The sequence below is a fragment of the Coffea arabica genome, chromosome 9c (genome assembly GCF_036785885.1).
Source record: "Coffea arabica cultivar ET-39 chromosome 9c, Coffea Arabica ET-39 HiFi, whole genome shotgun sequence".
Lineage (NCBI taxonomy): Eukaryota > Viridiplantae > Streptophyta > Magnoliopsida > Gentianales > Rubiaceae > Coffea > Coffea arabica.
In genome coordinates this window covers 1805578-1824872 of record NC_092326.1, presented here as the reverse complement: position 1 = coordinate 1824872, position 19295 = coordinate 1805578, and the positions used below count along the sequence as shown (strand labels likewise).

Sequence of the window (19295 nt, the reverse complement as noted above, 5' to 3'; positions counted from 1 at the left end):
AATTCAAAGCCTAAATTGTAGACTTTTTCAAGTCACAATTGTTGATTTGTTTGGCAAAATTTTCTTATCCCACATCGGTGGTTTGGCTTTGAAGGGAGGTGATTGTTAGCTATAAATAAGCACACCTTCTCCTCAATTCAAGTGTACCAAAAAATAAAAGAATTACCTAAAAAGGATTTTGTAATTCTTTTGTAATTATTTCTTCTCCTAAATTATAAGAGCAGGCTGCTTGAGTGGTGCTTGGAGAGTAGGCAAAATTGGCCAAACTCCGTCATCAATTTTTCGGGTGCGTTCTTTCCTTATCTCTTTTATTTATTCCGCACTTATTTAGTAGTTTCTTTTCTATTGTAGTATAGTATTCAATATATTTGTCTATATTTGTCGGGTTTATTTGTAGTGTTTTATACGGTTCATTTGGGTGTATTTTTCTTATTCATGTGTACGTATTATTTATGTATACATGGGTCTAGTTGTGATAATACACCGTGCGCGTAAGTTCTGTCTAGGAGATTGGATTTTAAGTGAGACCGCTTGTGACCCCTCCAGCCTTTCCTGAGAATTTACTTGGAATGGTAATTCTGTCTAAGGAGATTGTTTTAATGATCTTTCTTGGGAATTATTGAATCGGTTTAATCACTAGTTGAATCAATTGAGTGGGAAATTACCCGATTTTCCCAACACCAACTGCTCGATACTAAGTGAATCCCATCACCCCCTTACCCAGAACTCCCATACCACTGCCATAGTAGCAAGCTCAGGGAACTTCCATGCCAGAGGTCCCCATGCAGCCCAGTTATCCCACAAGAAAGAGCAGCTGCCATTGGAAAGCTCCCACACCAAGTGTTCCTCAACCCTACCACGGGCCGCCAGCAGTATTTTCCACGAATGCGAGGCAGAAGGCCCCAGTGTCACCTGGTTCAGATGCAAGGCACCACAGTAACGTGCATGAAGGAAGTTTGCCCAGAGTGTTCCCTTCCTCCGGAACCTGTACCAAAACTTACACGCAAAAGCCTTCGTTAACGAAGAGAGTGAGCGAAACCCCAGGCTTTCAACCTCTGTGGGACAACACAACTTATCCCATGCTACCCAATGATACCGACGACCCACGAATAATTCCCCCCACAGAAAGTCAGCAAAAATTTTCTCAAGTTGGCTCTTGCTAGTGCCTAGTGAAATGGATGTTACTTTCTATACGCTTGTCGAAAAACTATAAAATTTGTACCATCCTAAACTATACTCAGGGTACTATTTTTTCTAAATGCATCATTTGGTGATTTAACTACGAGACAGTTTAAATTCACTTGTAAGTCAAGACATCTATAGATTCGTGTTCTACTTCTCCTTTACCCTTCAAAGAATACAATATTGTTCTCAAGATGGACCTTCAGACCATCTTCGCCAACACTCGGCATGTTTACCCTCAACAAACAACCACCCTTCACTGGACTATGCATTACAGGCATCAGTGGCCCTCCTATTTGAAATGGTTGGGGAGCCAACCTCTGTGTTGGTTTTTGTTTCAAAATAGAGTCCAATAATTGATAGGTACTGCATACCTAAAAATAAATAAGTGGAACTCAACTATCGAAGGGTTAAATAGATTAACTATACCTATTCTTAATTTAGGGCCAATTTTGAAGTTTAATCATCTTAATTCAACATAATAGAGCAATTAAAAGTCCAAAAAAGGGAACCATTGTTGATACAATTCATAAATGGCTTCAAAGATAGCTAAAATATCTTATATAATCACACAAAAAAAAGAAAAAAATCAAGATTGGTAGGAGTATTCAGTGAACAAACCTTCAATGAATAAACAATTACATAGTTTAATAAGCAATTACATACCTTCAATGAACGAACAAAGAGAGCGATGGCAGCTGCAATGCAATTCAACCGAAAAAAAAACTCAAAAGAAAGGCTCGATTGAGAGATGTAAAAAGTTGGATAGGGTTTTTGATGACAGAGAGCTGCAAGGCTCTAAAGAGAGAGAGAGAGAGAGAGAGAGAGAGAGAGAGAGAGGTTTTGGTGAGAAGAAGGAGGAGTTCTGATCGATGAGATAGTGGAGATAGATGTTCCATAATTTCAAGAATGGAAAAAGTTTTAGGCGCCTGAAAATTGCGCCAAAAAAGGAACGACGTCGCTTTTTTTTTTTTATTATTATTATTATTATTTGGATCCTTTGAGATATCTCACATAGACTCAACTGTCATAATAGGAGTTCTGAAGGGATACACTTCTATTTTTAAATAAAATAAAATAAAAAATAGTTGGAATATACATTGTTGGGTTGATACTAAGTGTCATGATAGAAGTGTTATAAGGACATATGTAAGCAAACATCTCTATAGGTATGCCAAGAAAGTCTTTTTTATTGTAGTGTATGTTGCCACGTAAGATTGATATTTATTTGATAATTGTTGGAATTAATGAAACTAATTGGACAAACTGTTGCAAAAGAGTATAGTTTTCAAATTCATGTTGCGGCAAAACTAAGGTGGCAACTAAATTGATGGAAGTGGACATGGCATTGACTATGTAATTCTTCTATGGACTAAGGAGGTTTCTTATGGTTGATGCTTTAAGGGGACCAAAAAAGGAATAGTGAGAGGTCCGCTTAGCATTGGGGCCATAAGCCTAACACTTGGCCTTTTGAAACATTCCCATTCGGTTTCATCCGGCTAAATTCACACAATGTAGATGGGGTCAGATTCGAAGGAGCGAAGCTGTGTCGGTGAATAGAATATGAAATAAACGACAAAAAATTTACGGAATAGCAATATATTCAAAGATTTATAATTGTGGCTAAAATAAGTATAGTAGGAAAAAGGTAAAATAGCAAAGAGTATTTTTTTTTGGTTTTTTTTTTATTCCCCTTATCAAGATCTAGCATAAAGAATGACTTCTAATACGTCGTCGATGATAGCACATATAATAACTCATCATTCTCTTTTATATTTAAAAAATAGATTAATTTTTTATACATTAATAATGTATAAAGTATTAGGCTTGAATACATACTATTTGTGCAAATTTGAAATTTAAATTAATATTAATTGTCATGCATCAGAATCTAATAACATATACAGTATCAAGGCATATAATATTAATCCTTAAACCATTATACAATTTGGTGAATGAAAGTTGGGGAAGGAGGGGGAGGGGAGATGGGACATCATATCAACAGCGTACATAAGTTTCAAAGAGAAAATCATAAAGGGGCTAAAAGCCTAAAAGTCTTCGATTTGGGTCCTCATTGCGTCAACGAATGATTTCCCATCTAGTTCACGGGAAAATAACGCTTTTAAATAGTCAATCATACTAATTCTTCTGAAAATTGCTGGATTTTCAGGGGTGATAAGACTTGGCGCTGGACCCATATGACCGCCCAGTTTTGGGACAAGAAACGTTGCAACGGAAAGCCTTTCGTTGTGCAAATTCACAGTTGCCCGATGCTCAACGCTCTTGTAAATCCCATTTGTCACAATCTGCATCTCAGTTCAAAAACGTCACATTATTGCCAACTGTGTACTGTGTAGCATACATTCTTATAAAAGTTTAATTAGGCTCAATAATAGAATACGGTTAACAGGGTAATCTTGTGAGTCCACCTATAACTACTATTATGCCCCAAAAAATTGGAGACAGAATTCAGAAGCTATACCCTGATAAATCCAGGACATGATTTGTAGGTAACTCGTGTAATTAGCATTGAAATCAAGACTAAAAGTAAATTTCTTTCTGCAAATCAAAACAAATTTGTTGGAAAAAAGAGCAAGTACTTTTTCAAAGCGATGAAAGGAAAGTAGTTTGAATTTCACCACTCGTACATCACAGGTAAGCAATGATTTGGAGGGTGGGGGTGTAAGGGCATGTACAATACTAATTTTTGACATTATTATGCCCAAGTTTTACATTCTTGGGAAATATTACTCGAATAATGAAGTAATTAATCAATTAAGTTGGTTACTAATATGAATAAAACTACTTTTTCAATATAAAGACCTTTTCATCCATATATTTTATGCTTTTTTTTTTACTTTACAAAGATACGTATTTCATTAAAGTACTTAATTTCCTATCAATAGACAACATTCGTTTAACTCCGACAAAGTAGCCAAAGTTAGAAGTTTAGGCACAAATTTGTCAAAAGTTAAATTTTGGGATGAAAACTACACTTTGACCTGGCCTCATTTTCTAGGCGGTGCAAGTTGATAATTAGTCTTACATCAACCTAGTGTAGGCATACTAATCATAATCGGAAAGATTATCTCTTGAATCCTATTAAAATATGGGAAAGACATTCTAGTTTCCATATATGTTCATAATTGTAAAAACCAATTTTAAAATATCTCATAAGGGAGGCCAAAAACTAGATAGATGTTGTAATTATATAAACAGAAAAGCAATTTGAAGAGATTGTTCATATTCACATTGCATCTTTGGAGAAAGGGTTTTGAGCATGATTACCTCTAAAATGTCTCCGACATTGACAATGAATGCATTAGGAAATGGTACAACAGGAACCCAAGCACCAGCCTTTTTGATTTGGAGGCCTTCCACTTCATTGACTTGAAGTAATATGGTAAGCCCAACGGCATCAGAGTGGGGGCAAAGGCCCATCACTAGCTCAGGTTGGGGACATGGAGGACAATAGTTCATCCTCATTGATTGCATCCCTTCTTGAAAAAGCATTGTCATATCTTCAAGCTTCATTCCTAATGCTTTTGTCATTTGCTCAAGGACCTTGATGGCAAGGATTTTCAATTCCCTTGAGTACTGATCTAGAGTTTCTCTACGATGTTAAAAAAATGTAAATAAAAAGTAAAGAATATCCAATATATAATAACAATGCACAATGCTTTAGATGTTAACTAATTTTTGATGCATGCAAGGATGGATGTTTTATCATCATCTCACGGTGACATGGCTTATTAATTTTAGAAAGGTATAATTTCAAAAACCTCCTCTAAGATTTTTAACAATTTCACCGAACTCCCTTAAGATATAAAAATTACACCTACCTCCCCTAATTTGACACTTTTGGTAACCAAACCTTAGACTTGGTCAAAATTTTTAATGAATATCCTAAAATGCCCTCAACTTAAAACGTTTGAATTACTTTTCAGAACAATCGTAACATGTTTAACACATATACAAAAAGAGTGTGAAGTTTTTAATGCCATATTTATTATTTGATAAGCAAAGATGACACTAGTTCTATCACTATGATAAACTACTTTTAATGGTGATTTACCAGGGTATGTATTTTTTAATTTGAAAAAGAAAATGCCATCATAATTCTTTTAAAGTTTGTAGAAATTTGGATTGGTGGAACTATCACAGCGTGGTAGCAATTTTGGGCTTTTTTTTGAGTTAATGTTGCTTTTGGTACCACAAAAAAAACAGCATGTAAAAATTAGATCACATTCAATGTCATAAAAATGTCACTAGTACAATATTTATGGTGTCAATGTTTATATTTTATGGTTTTATTGGCAAAAATATAAAAGGAGGAATAAGAATAGCAAAAGAAAAGAAAAATAATTATTAATGCCATTCTTTGTAAAAGTATATCTAACAAGAGAGTTTATTAAAATGTTAAAACTAATATTGTCATTTTATGTGGGCAAAGGAGGTAAATGTTATTTTTATAACCTCGAGGGAGCTCAATGAAATTATTAGAAACCTGAGGGGAGGTTTTTGAAATTGTACCTTTAAGAAAAGCAAGAGAGGATATGTTTTCCAGTACGAGAGAGAGAGAGAGAGAGAGAGAGAGAGAGAGAGAGATGATATAATTTATTTTTTGTCAATCTTCATGATCTACTCTATTCCTAGTCTAACCTATTCTAGGGGAAGACTCAACTGAATCTATTGGGAAATCGACGGGTATTGAATCACCATCGGATCAGACTATTCCTACTCTAATCTATTCTAGGGAGAGGCTAAACTGAATCTATTGGAAAATCGACGGAAATTGAATCACCATTGAATCAAATTTACGCACTCATATAGATTTGAAAAACTACATATAGTAGCAAAGTGATGGAAGGTAAGATTTGAATCTTTAACCTCCCACCCCACCAAGACTCTAAGTCATTGGGTGGCCAATAACCATATGATTAAAAAAAAGAGAAATGTTGGAAAACCATTAAGAATGAGTCCAAGGGAAAAAAAAAATAAGAAGAAGAAAAGGCCTATCATGTGGAGACTTTAAGAGAGATAATGATCAAAATATTCAATCCTTAGGACACTTGGTGGGTGATAAGTTGTCTTGATCATTACACGTGGAATTTATTGAAGGGATAACATTCCATGTTTCATGTCGTACATCGGCCCCTAAGACAATACGACTTCCAAATAAATGCATCTGCATAATATATATATATATATATTGCATGCACCCGGATATCCTCTGCTACAATTTTTCATGTAACAACATTTGGCTTTATTATTTTCTCTTCGGTTTCAATTATATGTAAAAGCTTTTTTCTGTAAACCAATTATATGTTTGTTCTGGCGGGCTACCTACCAGCATTATCAATTTTTTTTTTCTGAATAAAGCATCTTAATCATCAATGGAATACATTTATAAACAAATTGTGACCTAGAATAAAGAATAATTGAGTGGTTATCATCTTTTTTAACAAAAATAAAAATGAAAAAAAAGAATCCAACAAGTCCCAATCTCCAATCTATCGATTTCCCCTCTCCTAATTTTCCACTGTAGAAATAAAGGAGCAAACGAAATAAGGATTAAATTAGGAAGCGGTAAAACATAAAGAACCAAATCAACCACAACTGCTATAATAAAGAACCAAAATGTTCATTTTTCCATCAATTAAAATACAAGAAAGAATCAAGCCGCCACACTTAAATAATGTCTCTTATTGTAAGTCCAGTTTATGAATCATAAACACCATCATTATATCTCTATACAATTTCAATTCAAGACTTTCAGTTTCTTTATATATCAATATGTAGACAATTTATGTAAAGGAAAATAGAAAGATTACAGGTACTATGATTTGCAAAGTTACAAACTGCTACTAACCACTTATTTTCTTAACCTATGACTAGTCTATGATCATCTTATCCCTGGCTTTTAAGTGTTTTCACTCACAAAATTTTAAAATTTTAGACAAGTGTAGAGAATTTTAGACATTTATGACTTTCAAAAGTCATACTGTTTGTGATATTACTATAGTTCTCGTGTGTTTGACAACGCAATTTAGCACTTAAAAGTTAATGTATTCAGATCTTTATATATTTAAACGCGTTTAATAATCAAAAATTGAACATCTGAATTAATTAAATACTATTGAATTTTCGAGGAAAAACTTGCTCTAAAAAATAAGTGATAAACTATTCACTTATTACCGAATATAACACACTCAAATGTATTTAATTTAATACTTGACAATTCAATAACTTTAGGTTTCAAATTTCATATTTCAATTTTCAAACTTCAGTTTAATCAAACTCACCCTAAATACAATGATATGAATGTGTGTGCAAATTTTCTTGTACCTGAATGGAAGAGGAAGCTTGGGAAGTAAATGAGGTTTTCTCAAGTGAGTTGGCAGAGCGACCATGTAAAACATGTCACCCCAGTCAAGTTTTTGTTCCTCAGATACAACAAAGGCCTGTCCATATCCTTCTACATCGCCCGGTTCTTGGGCGAATCTCATCTTCTCTTCAATCCTCAAATTGAAAAACTTTTGCATCTCTAGTTTCAGTTTGTCCACTAAGGAAGAGCTCACTCCATGATTAATCAGCTGACGACAAATTGTACAGTCACTAATTATTTGGTGCCGACTATTATAACACTCCTCCATTTTAACAGCGGGCATGTATATCCATTTAAATTAGATGATTGTCCTCGTATAACAATTCAAAGAAGATCACCCCTATTACATTCTAGTCATGCATTATGGACTACTACTAGAGAAAACCAAATGAGTTCATATATTAGAGTAGGCATGCTTGCTTTTGGCATAAAATTTCTGGATAATTACAAGAAAAAAAAACATTTCAATATGAAAAAAAATATTTGTGGCAAGATGTATCATTTACCTACAAGTCCTGAAAAGTCATAGTTATTAGCATAATAAATATTTCAGAATTAATTTATTCCCTTGAAAGTAAGTTAAAAGTTGTGGTAAAAACCAAATTGAAATCACTAGTAGACTTTGAGCAAATACTATTACAATCAGACTCCCTTATTAGGCCAAACAAATACAAACTGACAAACCTGGAAGAAGCCCCATTCTTTGCAGGCAAAATGCAACTTTTCAAGCTCTGGATTCACTGATTCATCAGAAAGCAACCTTTGCATGTCAATTACTGGGATTTCCTCTGTGGAGACCCCATGAAGTTTGGTTGGGTCAGGTCGTATGTATCGGGGTGGAACTGATGCAAATTTCTCCTTAGCCAACTCCTGAACATAGGGTACCTTTAGAGAGCCTCCCAACTTTATCATACTAGATTCCATATTTGTGGTTTGTGTAAATCTCTACCAATATCAATATATATATATATATATATATATATATATATATATATATGTAGCTCCAAGTTGCAAGCTTATAAAGCGCTAGAGTGTAACAATTTGTGTGATACATGTGGGACAATAATAATTAGCAAAATTTAGGTGTACATGATGCATTGGTGGCTTTTGTTGACATATGACATGCACATTTGGCATTAGTCTTCACAAGCAACAAGCCACACCTACCGCCTACAATTATAATATCTTCCCACATAAGTAAGCTTGAAAGGAGAAGATCAACGACAACATGGGAAATTTAAAATTGGAAAAATGGTCAAATTCATCCCTGAACTTTTTATTAATATCAATTTAATCCTTAATTTTTGTTTTTGGCCAATTTGATCCATAAACTTATATTATAGTTCCAATTACGGATTTTTACGGCGGCAGCGCCACCAGGAAAAATTAATCAAACTCCTCATTAACCAATTAAACAAGAGTATTTTAGAAACTTTAGATAGAGAAAGAGAGGTGGGGTGAGAGAAGGAGGAGACGGGTGGCAGGCGAGGGAAAAATACCATTCCTAGTGTTTGCCTGGTCTCAGCGAGGGAAAAAGACAAAAAAAAAAAAAACCATCAAAACAAAGAGAAGCAAGTCAGCTTCTTGGCTGGATCCGATTGCTAAAAAGTGGACCAGGCAATTAATTTCAAAAAAATCTTCTGATATGAAAGTCGCCAGTATCATTCGCCTGGATCTGATGCTTAGCTGATTTTTCAGGCTATTTTTCGGCTGGTACGTGCAGCAGCTGCTGCTGCTTTACTTTTACTCTCTTTTTTCCCGCGTTTTTTCTTTTGGTTGGTAATATTTTCTAAGAAGTAATTTTTTTTTGGGGGGGTGCGGGGGAGGTGCGTGGGACTTAGCTTGTAGTTTGTTCGGGCAAAGCACACTCTATCCCAAAACTGTATGCAAGTGTTTTGTGGCAATTTCTTCGTTTGCCAAAGTCAAAAAAAAAGGGGAACTCTTATTTGAGTTCTATGTCTCCAATTAACTCGTCCAGTAGATCTCTCCTTCAAATCCTATGATCTCAATGGACACATGGTTGGATTACATTTATCCATTCTTTTCCTTAATCATCATTTGTTTCCCTGTTTGATCATTCTGAGATGAGAAGAACTAGTTATTGCGATTGGATTCCTTCCAGATGGAATTTTCTGCTTAACCAACGACTTAAGCTAACTTGATGGCAAATGGTTCCCACTTCCCACAATCCCCCAAAGAGAAGGTCGGTAAATGGGATTTCAAAACTTTTAATTGTTCAGTGATGAATCAAGCGCGAAGAAGTCACGCTGCAATGGATTGAATATGAACCAGGCAAATTGTTCGCTAAGACTAGGCAAACACTGGGAATGGCAGGCGGGGGAAAAATAACAACATGATTACTGACATGATAGAGGGAGGGGAAAGAGAGGTGGGGTGAGTGAAGAAGGAGGAGATGGGTGGCAGGTGGTGGGGATTGATAATAGAGGGAAGAGATATCTAAAATTCCTAAAATATTCCTATTTAATTGATCAATGAGGAGTTTGATCTATTTTTCCTAATAGCGCCACCATAAAAATCCTTAATTGGAACCATAACATAAGTTTAGGGATCAAATCCGAAAACAAAAATGAGGGAATAAATCGAAATTAATAAAAAGTTTAAGGACAAATTTGGTCATTTTTCCCTTTAAAATTTTGTGAATAAAAGAAGACACAAACACTTAGCAATTGAAGGAAAGGATGGGTTACCTGGATTGGGGGAGAAAGTGTAAATAAGAGATCTCAGGATTCGAATACCCCTCTCACTTACACTAAAAAGCAAAAAAGAAAAAAAAAAAAAAAAAAAAAAAAAGAAGGAACTCTTGGCAATTTTTTAGGATAAATTACCATTCTCCCTATGTGGTTTGGTACTTTATGACATGACCCCTTATGATTTAAAAATCTATGTATACCTCTTAATATGTCACCATTTGTTCTATTAAAACTAATGATCAATAGTAAAAAGTCAAAATCCGCTAACAAATTGATAAATTTACCCTTTCATCACTTCTTTTTTTCCTCCAAACATAAAAAACAAAAAATTGAAATAAAAGTAGATAAATAAGAACTACAAAATACCATTTAAAGATTTGGTTAAAAACCTATAATGATATTTGTAGTAAAAAAAGATTGGGTATTTTTTGTTTGTTATTTATTTGTTTTATATATTTCCTTCCATCTGTATCTTTATTTATTTATTTTTTTCCTTCCACCTCTTTTGTATTTGGAGAAAATTAAGATTTTGTAAGCCAAAGTATTGGTTTTCAAAATCATCTCTTCTCTTCCAGAGAGAGAGAGAGAGAGAGAGAAGGAAAAAAGAAAAAAAATTAGAGAAAGGATAAATTTGATAATTTATTAGTTTGACTTTAACTTTTTACTACTGACCATTAGTTTTAAAGGAAAAACTAACGGTGATACTTTAATCTAAAACATGAGGAGTTATATAGAGGATACATGAGGGGTTATATAGAGGAGGGTTGGGTTGGGTGGTACGGGGGGAGGGAGTGTAAGCAAGAGGTCTCGGGTTCGAGTCCTCCCGCTTACAAAAAAAAAAAAAAAAAAAAAGACAAAAAAAAAAAAAACAAGGGGCTGCTTGATTTGATTTTTGAAATTCTGGAACAATTTGAGTTGTGTAAGTACGGACTTTAAATTTTACATATTTAAAGTGAAGTCTTACACATACAGAGTTACGGTGTACATTACAAAAGAAAAAAAAAGACAAAGTTACAAATGAATTAAAATGGGATATATACAGGTTTGATCTATACTAGGAAATTGAACACGCATACAGTTTCGTAATTAGTATATGCAAATTATTTCACAAATTGGAGTCTTAAGATCTACAAAAACCATGTGGACTCTCACATTTGATATATTTAAAGGTATCAAAACGCGAATCCTACTAATTGCCTCATTTTATTTTTGGTGAGTAAATTTGATACTATTTGCTTAAAACTTGAATATCTAGAAAAATTAATGAGAAAAAGAGTTTGGACATATAGGAGTTTCTAATGAGTTGTGGCCTAAAAAGCAATTTTATATACAAAATACGCAATTTTTTAAAATTATAAGAGAGAAAGATCTTGCAAAAAAGCCATGCCTCATTATTGCATGGAAGGAACCCTTTCCATTGCCAAAGCCAAAAAAAAATAAATGTATTTGCATACAACAAAATTTGACCCCTAAAAAACCCACGATCTGTACAAACTACATCACAATTACCCAACTTCATAATATTCTTCCAACAACAAACTGCTAATCGAATTGCCTTAATCATGGAAATGACAACTTTGGTGAAAATGAGGTAACAGAAATGATAACATATGATTCCATTTATATATATATATATATATATATATATGAATAGTGTATAAACTATTATCGTTGAATTTATAACACACGTGCAGCATTAGATCCATGATACATATGCAAAAGTTGAATTTCATATTCAAATTTTACATCACTGTTATTTATTCAAAACTAATTAAAAACACTATCAATTATCATTCATTCAAAACTGTCTTGTCCTTTCACAACAACACGTGTTAAGGTACTGTCTTGTCTTTTCCTGAATCAGTCCTTCGCTGAAGATAAGTACTAGAAATTTATATCATATGAAAGACGTGAACACCGCCTAACCTGCGTACGTGGGGGACGAGGGGCTGGAGCGGTTGTCAGACAACCGCTCATAAACTTTTCATGGCCAAGATGTGGTGAGCCATCATCAACGGCCAAAACAAAACCACGTCACAAAGTTTTATGAGCTGAAGAAGACGGCGTCATTTTATTGAGTGGCAAATAAAAAAATAAAAATTGTAGAAACGGATGGAGCATCATCGTCAAACGGCGTCAAATTTATCCCGCCCAAATAATTAATGAAAAGTTCCTTTTTATCAAAAATCCCCATTTCACTTTCCCCATTTCCCAAACCCTTTTCCCGTTGTCTGCTAATGCAAAAGATCACTCCACAAAAGAACTTCCATTTCACTCCACAAAATCACTCCCCGTTGTCTGCTAATTTCCAAAACAACTGCCTGAATTCGTCCTAAACAAGACCTACGGTGTTTTTTGGAGGAGGAGAAACTGCATAATCCAAGGTAAGATGGAATCTTTTACACTCTCTGCTCCTATGTTGCCCTTGTAATGTACAAACAACATTGATACTCTTCATTTTTTTGACATTTTTTTTAATTCATTGGGGTCAAAATTCTCTGTATTGTCATTGTTACTAGATTACGAACTAGTAATTTCGTTGTTACTAGTCCGTAATTCATTGTTACTAGATTACGAACTAGTAATTTCATTGTTACTAGTTCGTAATCAGTAATAATTTCGTTGTTAACTAGAAATTACAAGTTCGTAATGTCTTCTTCCTGATTTTTTATTTTTATCTTGTAACAAACTAGTAATTTCTCCTGTAATGTCTCCGTTTTCACTAGGGTTTTTCTTTGCCCCTCTCAATTATGTTGATTGAACTTTTCAATTTTAATGTCAATTTTTTGCTGCCTAAGTTGCTGTGGTTTAATTTTGATTTTAATTAATTTATGTAATTGCGAAATTATTGAAAATCTAGTAATCAGTCCAAAGAACCCGCAATATTAGAAGAACGAAAGGAAAAGGTGAGAAATTGTCAAAAAAAAATCTGATCCTGTTTTGTTCAGTTTTGCATTATATTCTGTTCAAGCTAATTGTAAGTTTTTTTTCTTTTGGCAATCATGATATGCTAAAATATTTGGTTTTTTTGCCTATTGATGGGCAAGCTGAATTTAAGGTTTCCAGAAGCTCGAAAAATTTCTTTTGCCTTTGCTGTGAGGATCTCAAAATTTCATTAATTTTTGAAAATTAAAATCAAAATATTATTTAAATGTTGAAATTATTAAATAATATGTATTTATATTTAATAATATGTATTTATATTATTAATGATGTTTTCACTTATAAAAATGTTATATTTTAATTTACATAAATTTTTAAAAATTTATTTGACGGTTCGCATTCGACTAAGCGTTAGGGTAAATTTTTGCGCACTGACGCGCAATGTAGCCCTAAGTTGAAATATGGGATATGTAGAGGTTATAAAAATGTACAACTAAGCTGAGAATGTGTTAAATGGGAAATTTCTACCGGTAGATAAAATTCTCGCGCGTAAACGCGATTCAATTCAAAATTTTCCCACCATTATTAGCATGCCCAAAAGTCAATTAGACTACTCCCTAGACTACCCCAATTTTCCTCCCATCTTGTCACCAGCTACCACCCTTTTCTTACCCCACTAAACTTCTGCTCCTCTGCTGCAAGAAGAAGCAGAAACCGCTGCCTTCCAAGCTCCAACAGCCTCTCATCTTCAGCCACTCACCCAGTCTTCAAGCTTCCATTTTCAGCTTCCACCTCCACTTCTTGCTGCTGTCCAGATCGAGCAAGAGGAAGGAGAGGATCGTTGTTGCTGCTGCTACTCTCGCTGCTCCTGCCGCTGCTACTACTACTGGGTTGTTCGGACCAGGGTGAAGGAGAAAAACCAGCTTCCTATTTCTTCCTTCCACCAACCACAGAACCATCTCAAGCTCACGAAAAACCCCAGAACCCCAGCCCTCTTCATCTTCAGTCGCTGCTGTGCTGCTGCGGTGACTGGCCAGACCGAGAGGGAAACAGAGAGCAAGGGAGCCGGCTGATCCTCTGTGGTTCTAGGAGCAACTTGAGAAACTAGACAATACATTTAGCTAGTAAACAACCCACTTGAAGGTAACAAACTCCAGCTTAGCACCTTAGCCAAAAATTTCAGATTTTGCAGCTTGTGGTTCTTGAAATGTTAACTTGCGTTGGTGAAACTTGTTGGGTTGCTGAACCTCTAAGCTAATGAATGATGAAGCTAGAGGTGTTTTATGTGTTTATATGTGTGTTTTGTGGTGGGTAAATGTTTGGGAAATTTTAAGAATGAAAATGGAGAGCTGGCCGAAATGGGAAGGCAAAATTCCAGCTTGGTTACCGGTTGTTGTTTTGCAATTTTTACTTAGGTAATGAACTGGATTGCTTGTTGGGAGGTTAGACTAGTTAGTTGTGATTGTTATGGACTTATAAGTTGAAAATGGTTGAGCAAAAAGAGGAGAAAATTCTGCTCTGCTATAGCCGCACAAACAGGCTTGACTTTCTTGAGAAAATTCTGCTCTGCTATAGCCGCACAAACAGGCTTGACTTTCTTCCATTGTTACCCGAATTCTTGAGCTGGATTTTGTGAAGTTATTGGGCTATTTAAATCATGTATATGTTCACCTATATGGGTAGAGTAGTTTTGGTGAAAATGCAGCTTTGGAACAATGGAAAATTTCATTGAAAAATCAAAGAGAAAAATGCCCTTTGAGCTACCCGAAAATTCTGGAAATTTTTCCCGTATGGCCCAGGCAGCCATTTTGTTTCGATCATAACTCTGCCCTCCGACATCAAAATTGAGTGCCGTTAGCGCCATTAGAAACTAGACTCTTCCAGCTTTCCAACGGTGTAAAATTCAAGTCCTGGTTCCACCTGAGTGAACCGTGGCAGTCTTTTAAAGTCACCTGTCCTGCTCCACTGGTTCACTGGAAGCCAGGATATGAGCTGCGTTTTGCTGCCAGATTTCGAGCTAGTTATGAGTAGAATTTTAAAATGATTTCTTCTGAAAAATTGTATCCCTATGAGTGTAGTTTCCAACGCTACCAACCATGCTCAAATCTAAGTTGAATTGAATGAGATGTGACCAAAATACGAAAACTGCTCTGCTGTTGAACCAGACTGTCCAAATTTTCCCAGTTTGTGTTCGAGTTTTTGATCTGATTCTTGACAAGAAATTGAGCTTCATGGATTGTGTAAATGTTAAGCTGAATGTCTATGGTCATTTGAGGGAAAATGCACCACTTTCGTAGTTGAAATGATGTTGAGGAATTGAAGGAAAAGGAAGGTATATGCTGTCCAAAATATTCTGGAAATTTTCCAGATTTTAGTCGAATTTTGGGGGTCAATTTTGACAAATTTTTGAACTACTTGGGCTGTATACATGTTAACCTATATGGGTAGTATTGTTTGGGTGAAAATGTAGCTTTTGGGTAGTTGAAAGGTTGTGGACAAATTGAAGAGGAAATGGACTGCTTGTACCGAATGCACTTGAAAATTTTCCCAGCTTTGCATGAGACATGTTGAATAATTTTCACGTTAACATGAACCCGATTTGACTTGTGTTTAGTTAAGGGGTGTGTATAGCTCCATTTGGGGACAAAATCTAGTAGAGTTTACATCCAAAAAGTGGACCAAAATCTTATTCTTCAAGAAGATACCAAAACAGAATTTTTGTTTGAAATTAGAAATGGTTTGATGTTTGGATTTCATTGTGGGTAAATGTGGACCAAAGTTGTCCCGAAAATGCTTTCTAGCATTAACCGTTGTTACTAGATCCACTTTGAGTTGATAACCTTGAATTTTATTAGACCAAATGCCCTATTTTGAGGAATTTGTCAAATCTGGAAATTTTCCTAAAAACTCAAGTTTTTGCCTTCATGAAAATCATTGGACTAAGTTGGTCGTGGAATTTGGCAAACTTAAGGAGTTTCTATTTTATAGAAATTCTAACGACTAGTTTTACTTGGTTTATATGATTGCCTCTTAAAGGAATTTCCCAAGATATGTTTGGGAAAAATTTGAGGGGAAAATTCCTCTAAATGGTTTAAATATGATTTTTCTCAACTTGTGACACCAAATTGGTGTTAAATGGTTTATATGATTCTAGAATTTGGATGTTGGAATATTTGACGAATTTAGCAAGTTTTTGGGTTTTAAAGAAACCTCAAAATTTAATTTCACTCGATTTGTGGATTTCACTTTGAGAAAACGATTAATACTGGCTTGGGATTTTTGAGTGAAATTGAATGCTAGTTGACTCGAGTTAAATTCGCCAACTCAAAAGTGGAAATTTATGTGAATTATTTGTATGATTTTAGGAGTTGGTGAAGAGCACAATCTCGATCAAAGTTTGGAATTCTAGACACTTCACTTGAGGTGAGTGTCTCTTGCATGAATCGTGTTTAACCGCTAGTTGAACTACTTGTTAAAAGTACTTGCTAGAGATATCATGAAATGCTATATGCTATGTGATTGCGTGAAATACCACAAGTACAAGTGTTGCAATGTCGATTGGAGCGTGGTCTCGTCGACTAAATAAACCAAACGGATGCACGTACCACGCTCTATTAGAGTGGGAGGTACCTCTCTGCCGTCTTGGTAAAAGTGCTTGCAAAATTTGTGTTGGAGACGGGCCCGAAAATAAGGGGGAAGTCGTTGCTAGGAGACGTGTAGATTAGGGAAAATGTCTACATGGAGATTAGGTAGTGAAAGTTGACGGAGTGTCAACTACTATAAATTTCCTGATCAAGCGCGAGGACTTTGGCTCCTGAGAGCCCCGTATCCTTTTCTTGTCATGTTACTTCGTTTTCCTAAATTGTTAATTGCTTACTTGTCCATTTGTACTTGTTAAATTGCTCTATGTGAATTGCATGTTTCGAGACACCACTGAGCTATTGGCTCATCCCTTCCAAATTGTTTTCCTTGACAGGTTCTGAAATGCATGAAGTCTTGGAGAACTTGAACAGAAATGTTATATTTTGAATGCCCACTTTTGCAATTGTACTTTTGGAAACGTTAGTATCTTTTGGATGATTTTTGTGTTTTTGGGAGAATGTGAATCCTGTGGTGCTTCTGTGCCCTGGATTAGGAACTTTAAATTGTAAATTAAGTTGAATTTAAGTATACTAAGCTCGACGTTTTCGTTGGTACCTGGAATTGTGTTTTGGGCTGTATAAGTTGAATTGTATGAATTATTTAAGTACGTGACTTGCTCGAGAAGTAAGGTTTATTCTCGATTTATATTTGGTGAAATTAGTTACTAGAGTGCGTGAGTCCTAGCGAGAGCTAGGCAGGCGACCCGCCAACCCTTTGGTTCGCCTTAGGGAGAAGTGGGGCCGCCACATTTGCCATTGTTGTCTTGTTCATTAAATTTTAAATTTTTCGAGTAGTAGATTAAATCAACTTAAACTCTATCTAAAACCGTCGTGGCTTGAGCCCAAAATTATAACTGAAGATGCGGAAAGACAATGAAAATGAGAACTTAAGTTGCATTGCTATCATTTTCAGGATGGTGATGCTGTGCTAACATTTTCAAAGCCAAATAAGTATTGGGTTGAAAGCTCGCAGAAAAGGGTAAGTTTTTGTGGTTAAATTTGTCAGACATGAGCTTGCTGAGAAAGGCTGATGTTGTGGACTTTATCTAGATGGATGATTACTTATTTTTTTGTGCAAAGCAACTAGTGAAAGTGTTTTCAATTAGGAGAAGTTTTGCTCTTCTTTTATCAGTTGTGGGAAAATTTGTTTCAAATCATTAAAACATTTTAAACATGATAATCTTGGCCACCATATCTTAGCATATGTCCTTATATTTCCTGAAACTATATTCTTCGTTATGTACAGAATAAGGTTTATGTGGGTCTAATATCTAAGAGTTTGAGAATACTCAAATTCTACATAGATATATATGCCTTATATCATTGTAGCAAGACTGAGTAGCCTGTTGGTCCATCACATTAATGACATTTACACTGATCTTGTTGAAGGTGAATGTTGGCTTCTGAGTGGAGTATTGAATTGTTGATGCTAAGTTGTGATCTAATAAAGCCACTTAGGACTTAGATTTCTGAAGTAAAATCTTCATTAAAAGAAATTATAGTAGCATAAAGGCGGTGCTTTTTTGTTTTCAATGATCACTGCATGGCTATGACACAGTTTCAGCAAATATATCTCCTGGTTCTATTTGTTAGATAAAGGATTACTAGATGGAAGGAATGGGTGGAACATCCCATGTGGTTATAATATGGGCCTTGAGTTGTACACTAGTAACCGTTTAGAGCACTGTTTATTATATTTTGACTTGCATCTGATTTGTGTAGTAACAGAAAGTTTAATATCACTTGTAAAGTAGGTGACTTTAATGTTCGATATGGATAACTTATACATGTTTCTTTCCAAAATTTCCAGATAGCCCTTTGGAATTATCTATACCTAATTGAATATGGTAGGCATGGACATAACACTTTAACCTTATTTTATTATATGTGGTGAAGATATTATTAGGATGGTAAGGTAAAACTTATATGTCCTACAATCTGGTTGCCATGACAATGTATACCTCGTGTTTTAGCTATGATTGTGGTGTGTTCATAATGAAATTTCTAGAGCACTGGAATGGAAGATTAGGCATACGTATTACGGAGGTATATATATTATTTTGATTTATAGAAATTTTTTGGTAGCAATTATTTTTATGATGACTAATGTATAACATGTGGTGCTGATTATTTCAATACTTGGATAGGATAACATGTGGAAGTATCGAGTGCAATATGTGTCTATGTTGGTTGCAACCGAGCATAACGAATGGATCGAATCCATCCTTGAGTTGTTAAATATCCCTCCCCAACGAAAAAACCAGTTGTAATAAATGATTGACAAATATTTAGTAATTTATAAGTTGTGTTGCGTAGAATTTTGTACTTGTGTTGTATAGAATTATCTCCTTTTGGGATTACTGTTGGATGCAAAGTTCATTAGTTATGAAGTTTTTACTGCTAGTGGGACATATAGAATTTTGTGTTGGAAGCAAAGTTCATTACTGTTGGGACATGCTTCACTTTTTGTTTGCGGCAGACAGGATGGGA

The 19295-nt window shown here is 35.0% G+C and overlaps 1 protein-coding gene and 1 long non-coding RNA gene across 3 annotated transcripts; one reads left to right on the top strand and one right to left on the bottom strand.

The window, feature by feature from the left end:
* Nucleotides 1-3084: 3084 nt before the first annotated feature.
* Nucleotides 3085-8495, bottom strand: LOC113708704 (oxoglutarate-dependent flavonoid 7-O-demethylase 1-like). Its single transcript, XM_027231284.2, has 4 exons — nucleotides 8255-8495; nucleotides 7531-7778; nucleotides 4471-4795; nucleotides 3085-3488 (listed from the first exon to the last, which is right to left on the bottom strand). The coding sequence occupies exons 1-4, from the start codon at nucleotides 8492-8494 to the stop codon at nucleotides 3231-3233; spliced, it is 1071 nt and encodes a 356-aa protein (XP_027087085.1). The 5' UTR covers nucleotide 8495; the 3' UTR covers nucleotides 3085-3230.
* Nucleotides 8496-13765: 5270 nt separating this feature from the next.
* LOC140014297 (uncharacterized) lies at nucleotides 13766-19198 on the top strand. Of its 2 annotated transcripts, XR_011821024.1 has the most exons (4): nucleotides 13766-14307; nucleotides 16530-16587; nucleotides 17719-17784; nucleotides 18953-19198. It is a non-coding gene; the product is annotated as an uncharacterized lncRNA (long non-coding RNA). The 2 variants fall into 2 exon arrangements; XR_011821025.1 differs by lacking the exons at nucleotides 17719-17784; nucleotides 18953-19198 and adding an exon at nucleotides 17141-17470.
* The last annotated feature ends 97 nt before the right edge of the window (nucleotides 19199-19295 follow it).

Coding starts and splice junctions, on each gene's coding strand:
- LOC113708704 (XM_027231284.2), bottom strand. CDS start 8,494: ATGGAATCTAGTATGATAAAGTTGGGAGGCTCTCTAAAGGTACCCTAT. Junction 7,779..8,254: donor AAGAATGGGGCTTCTTCCAG/GTTTGTCAGTTT, acceptor ATTTGTCGTCAG/CTGATTAATCATGGAGTGAG. Junction 4,796..7,530: donor AAGCTTCCTCTTCCATTCAG/GTACAAGAAAAT, acceptor TTAACATCGTAG/AGAAACTCTAGATCAGTACT.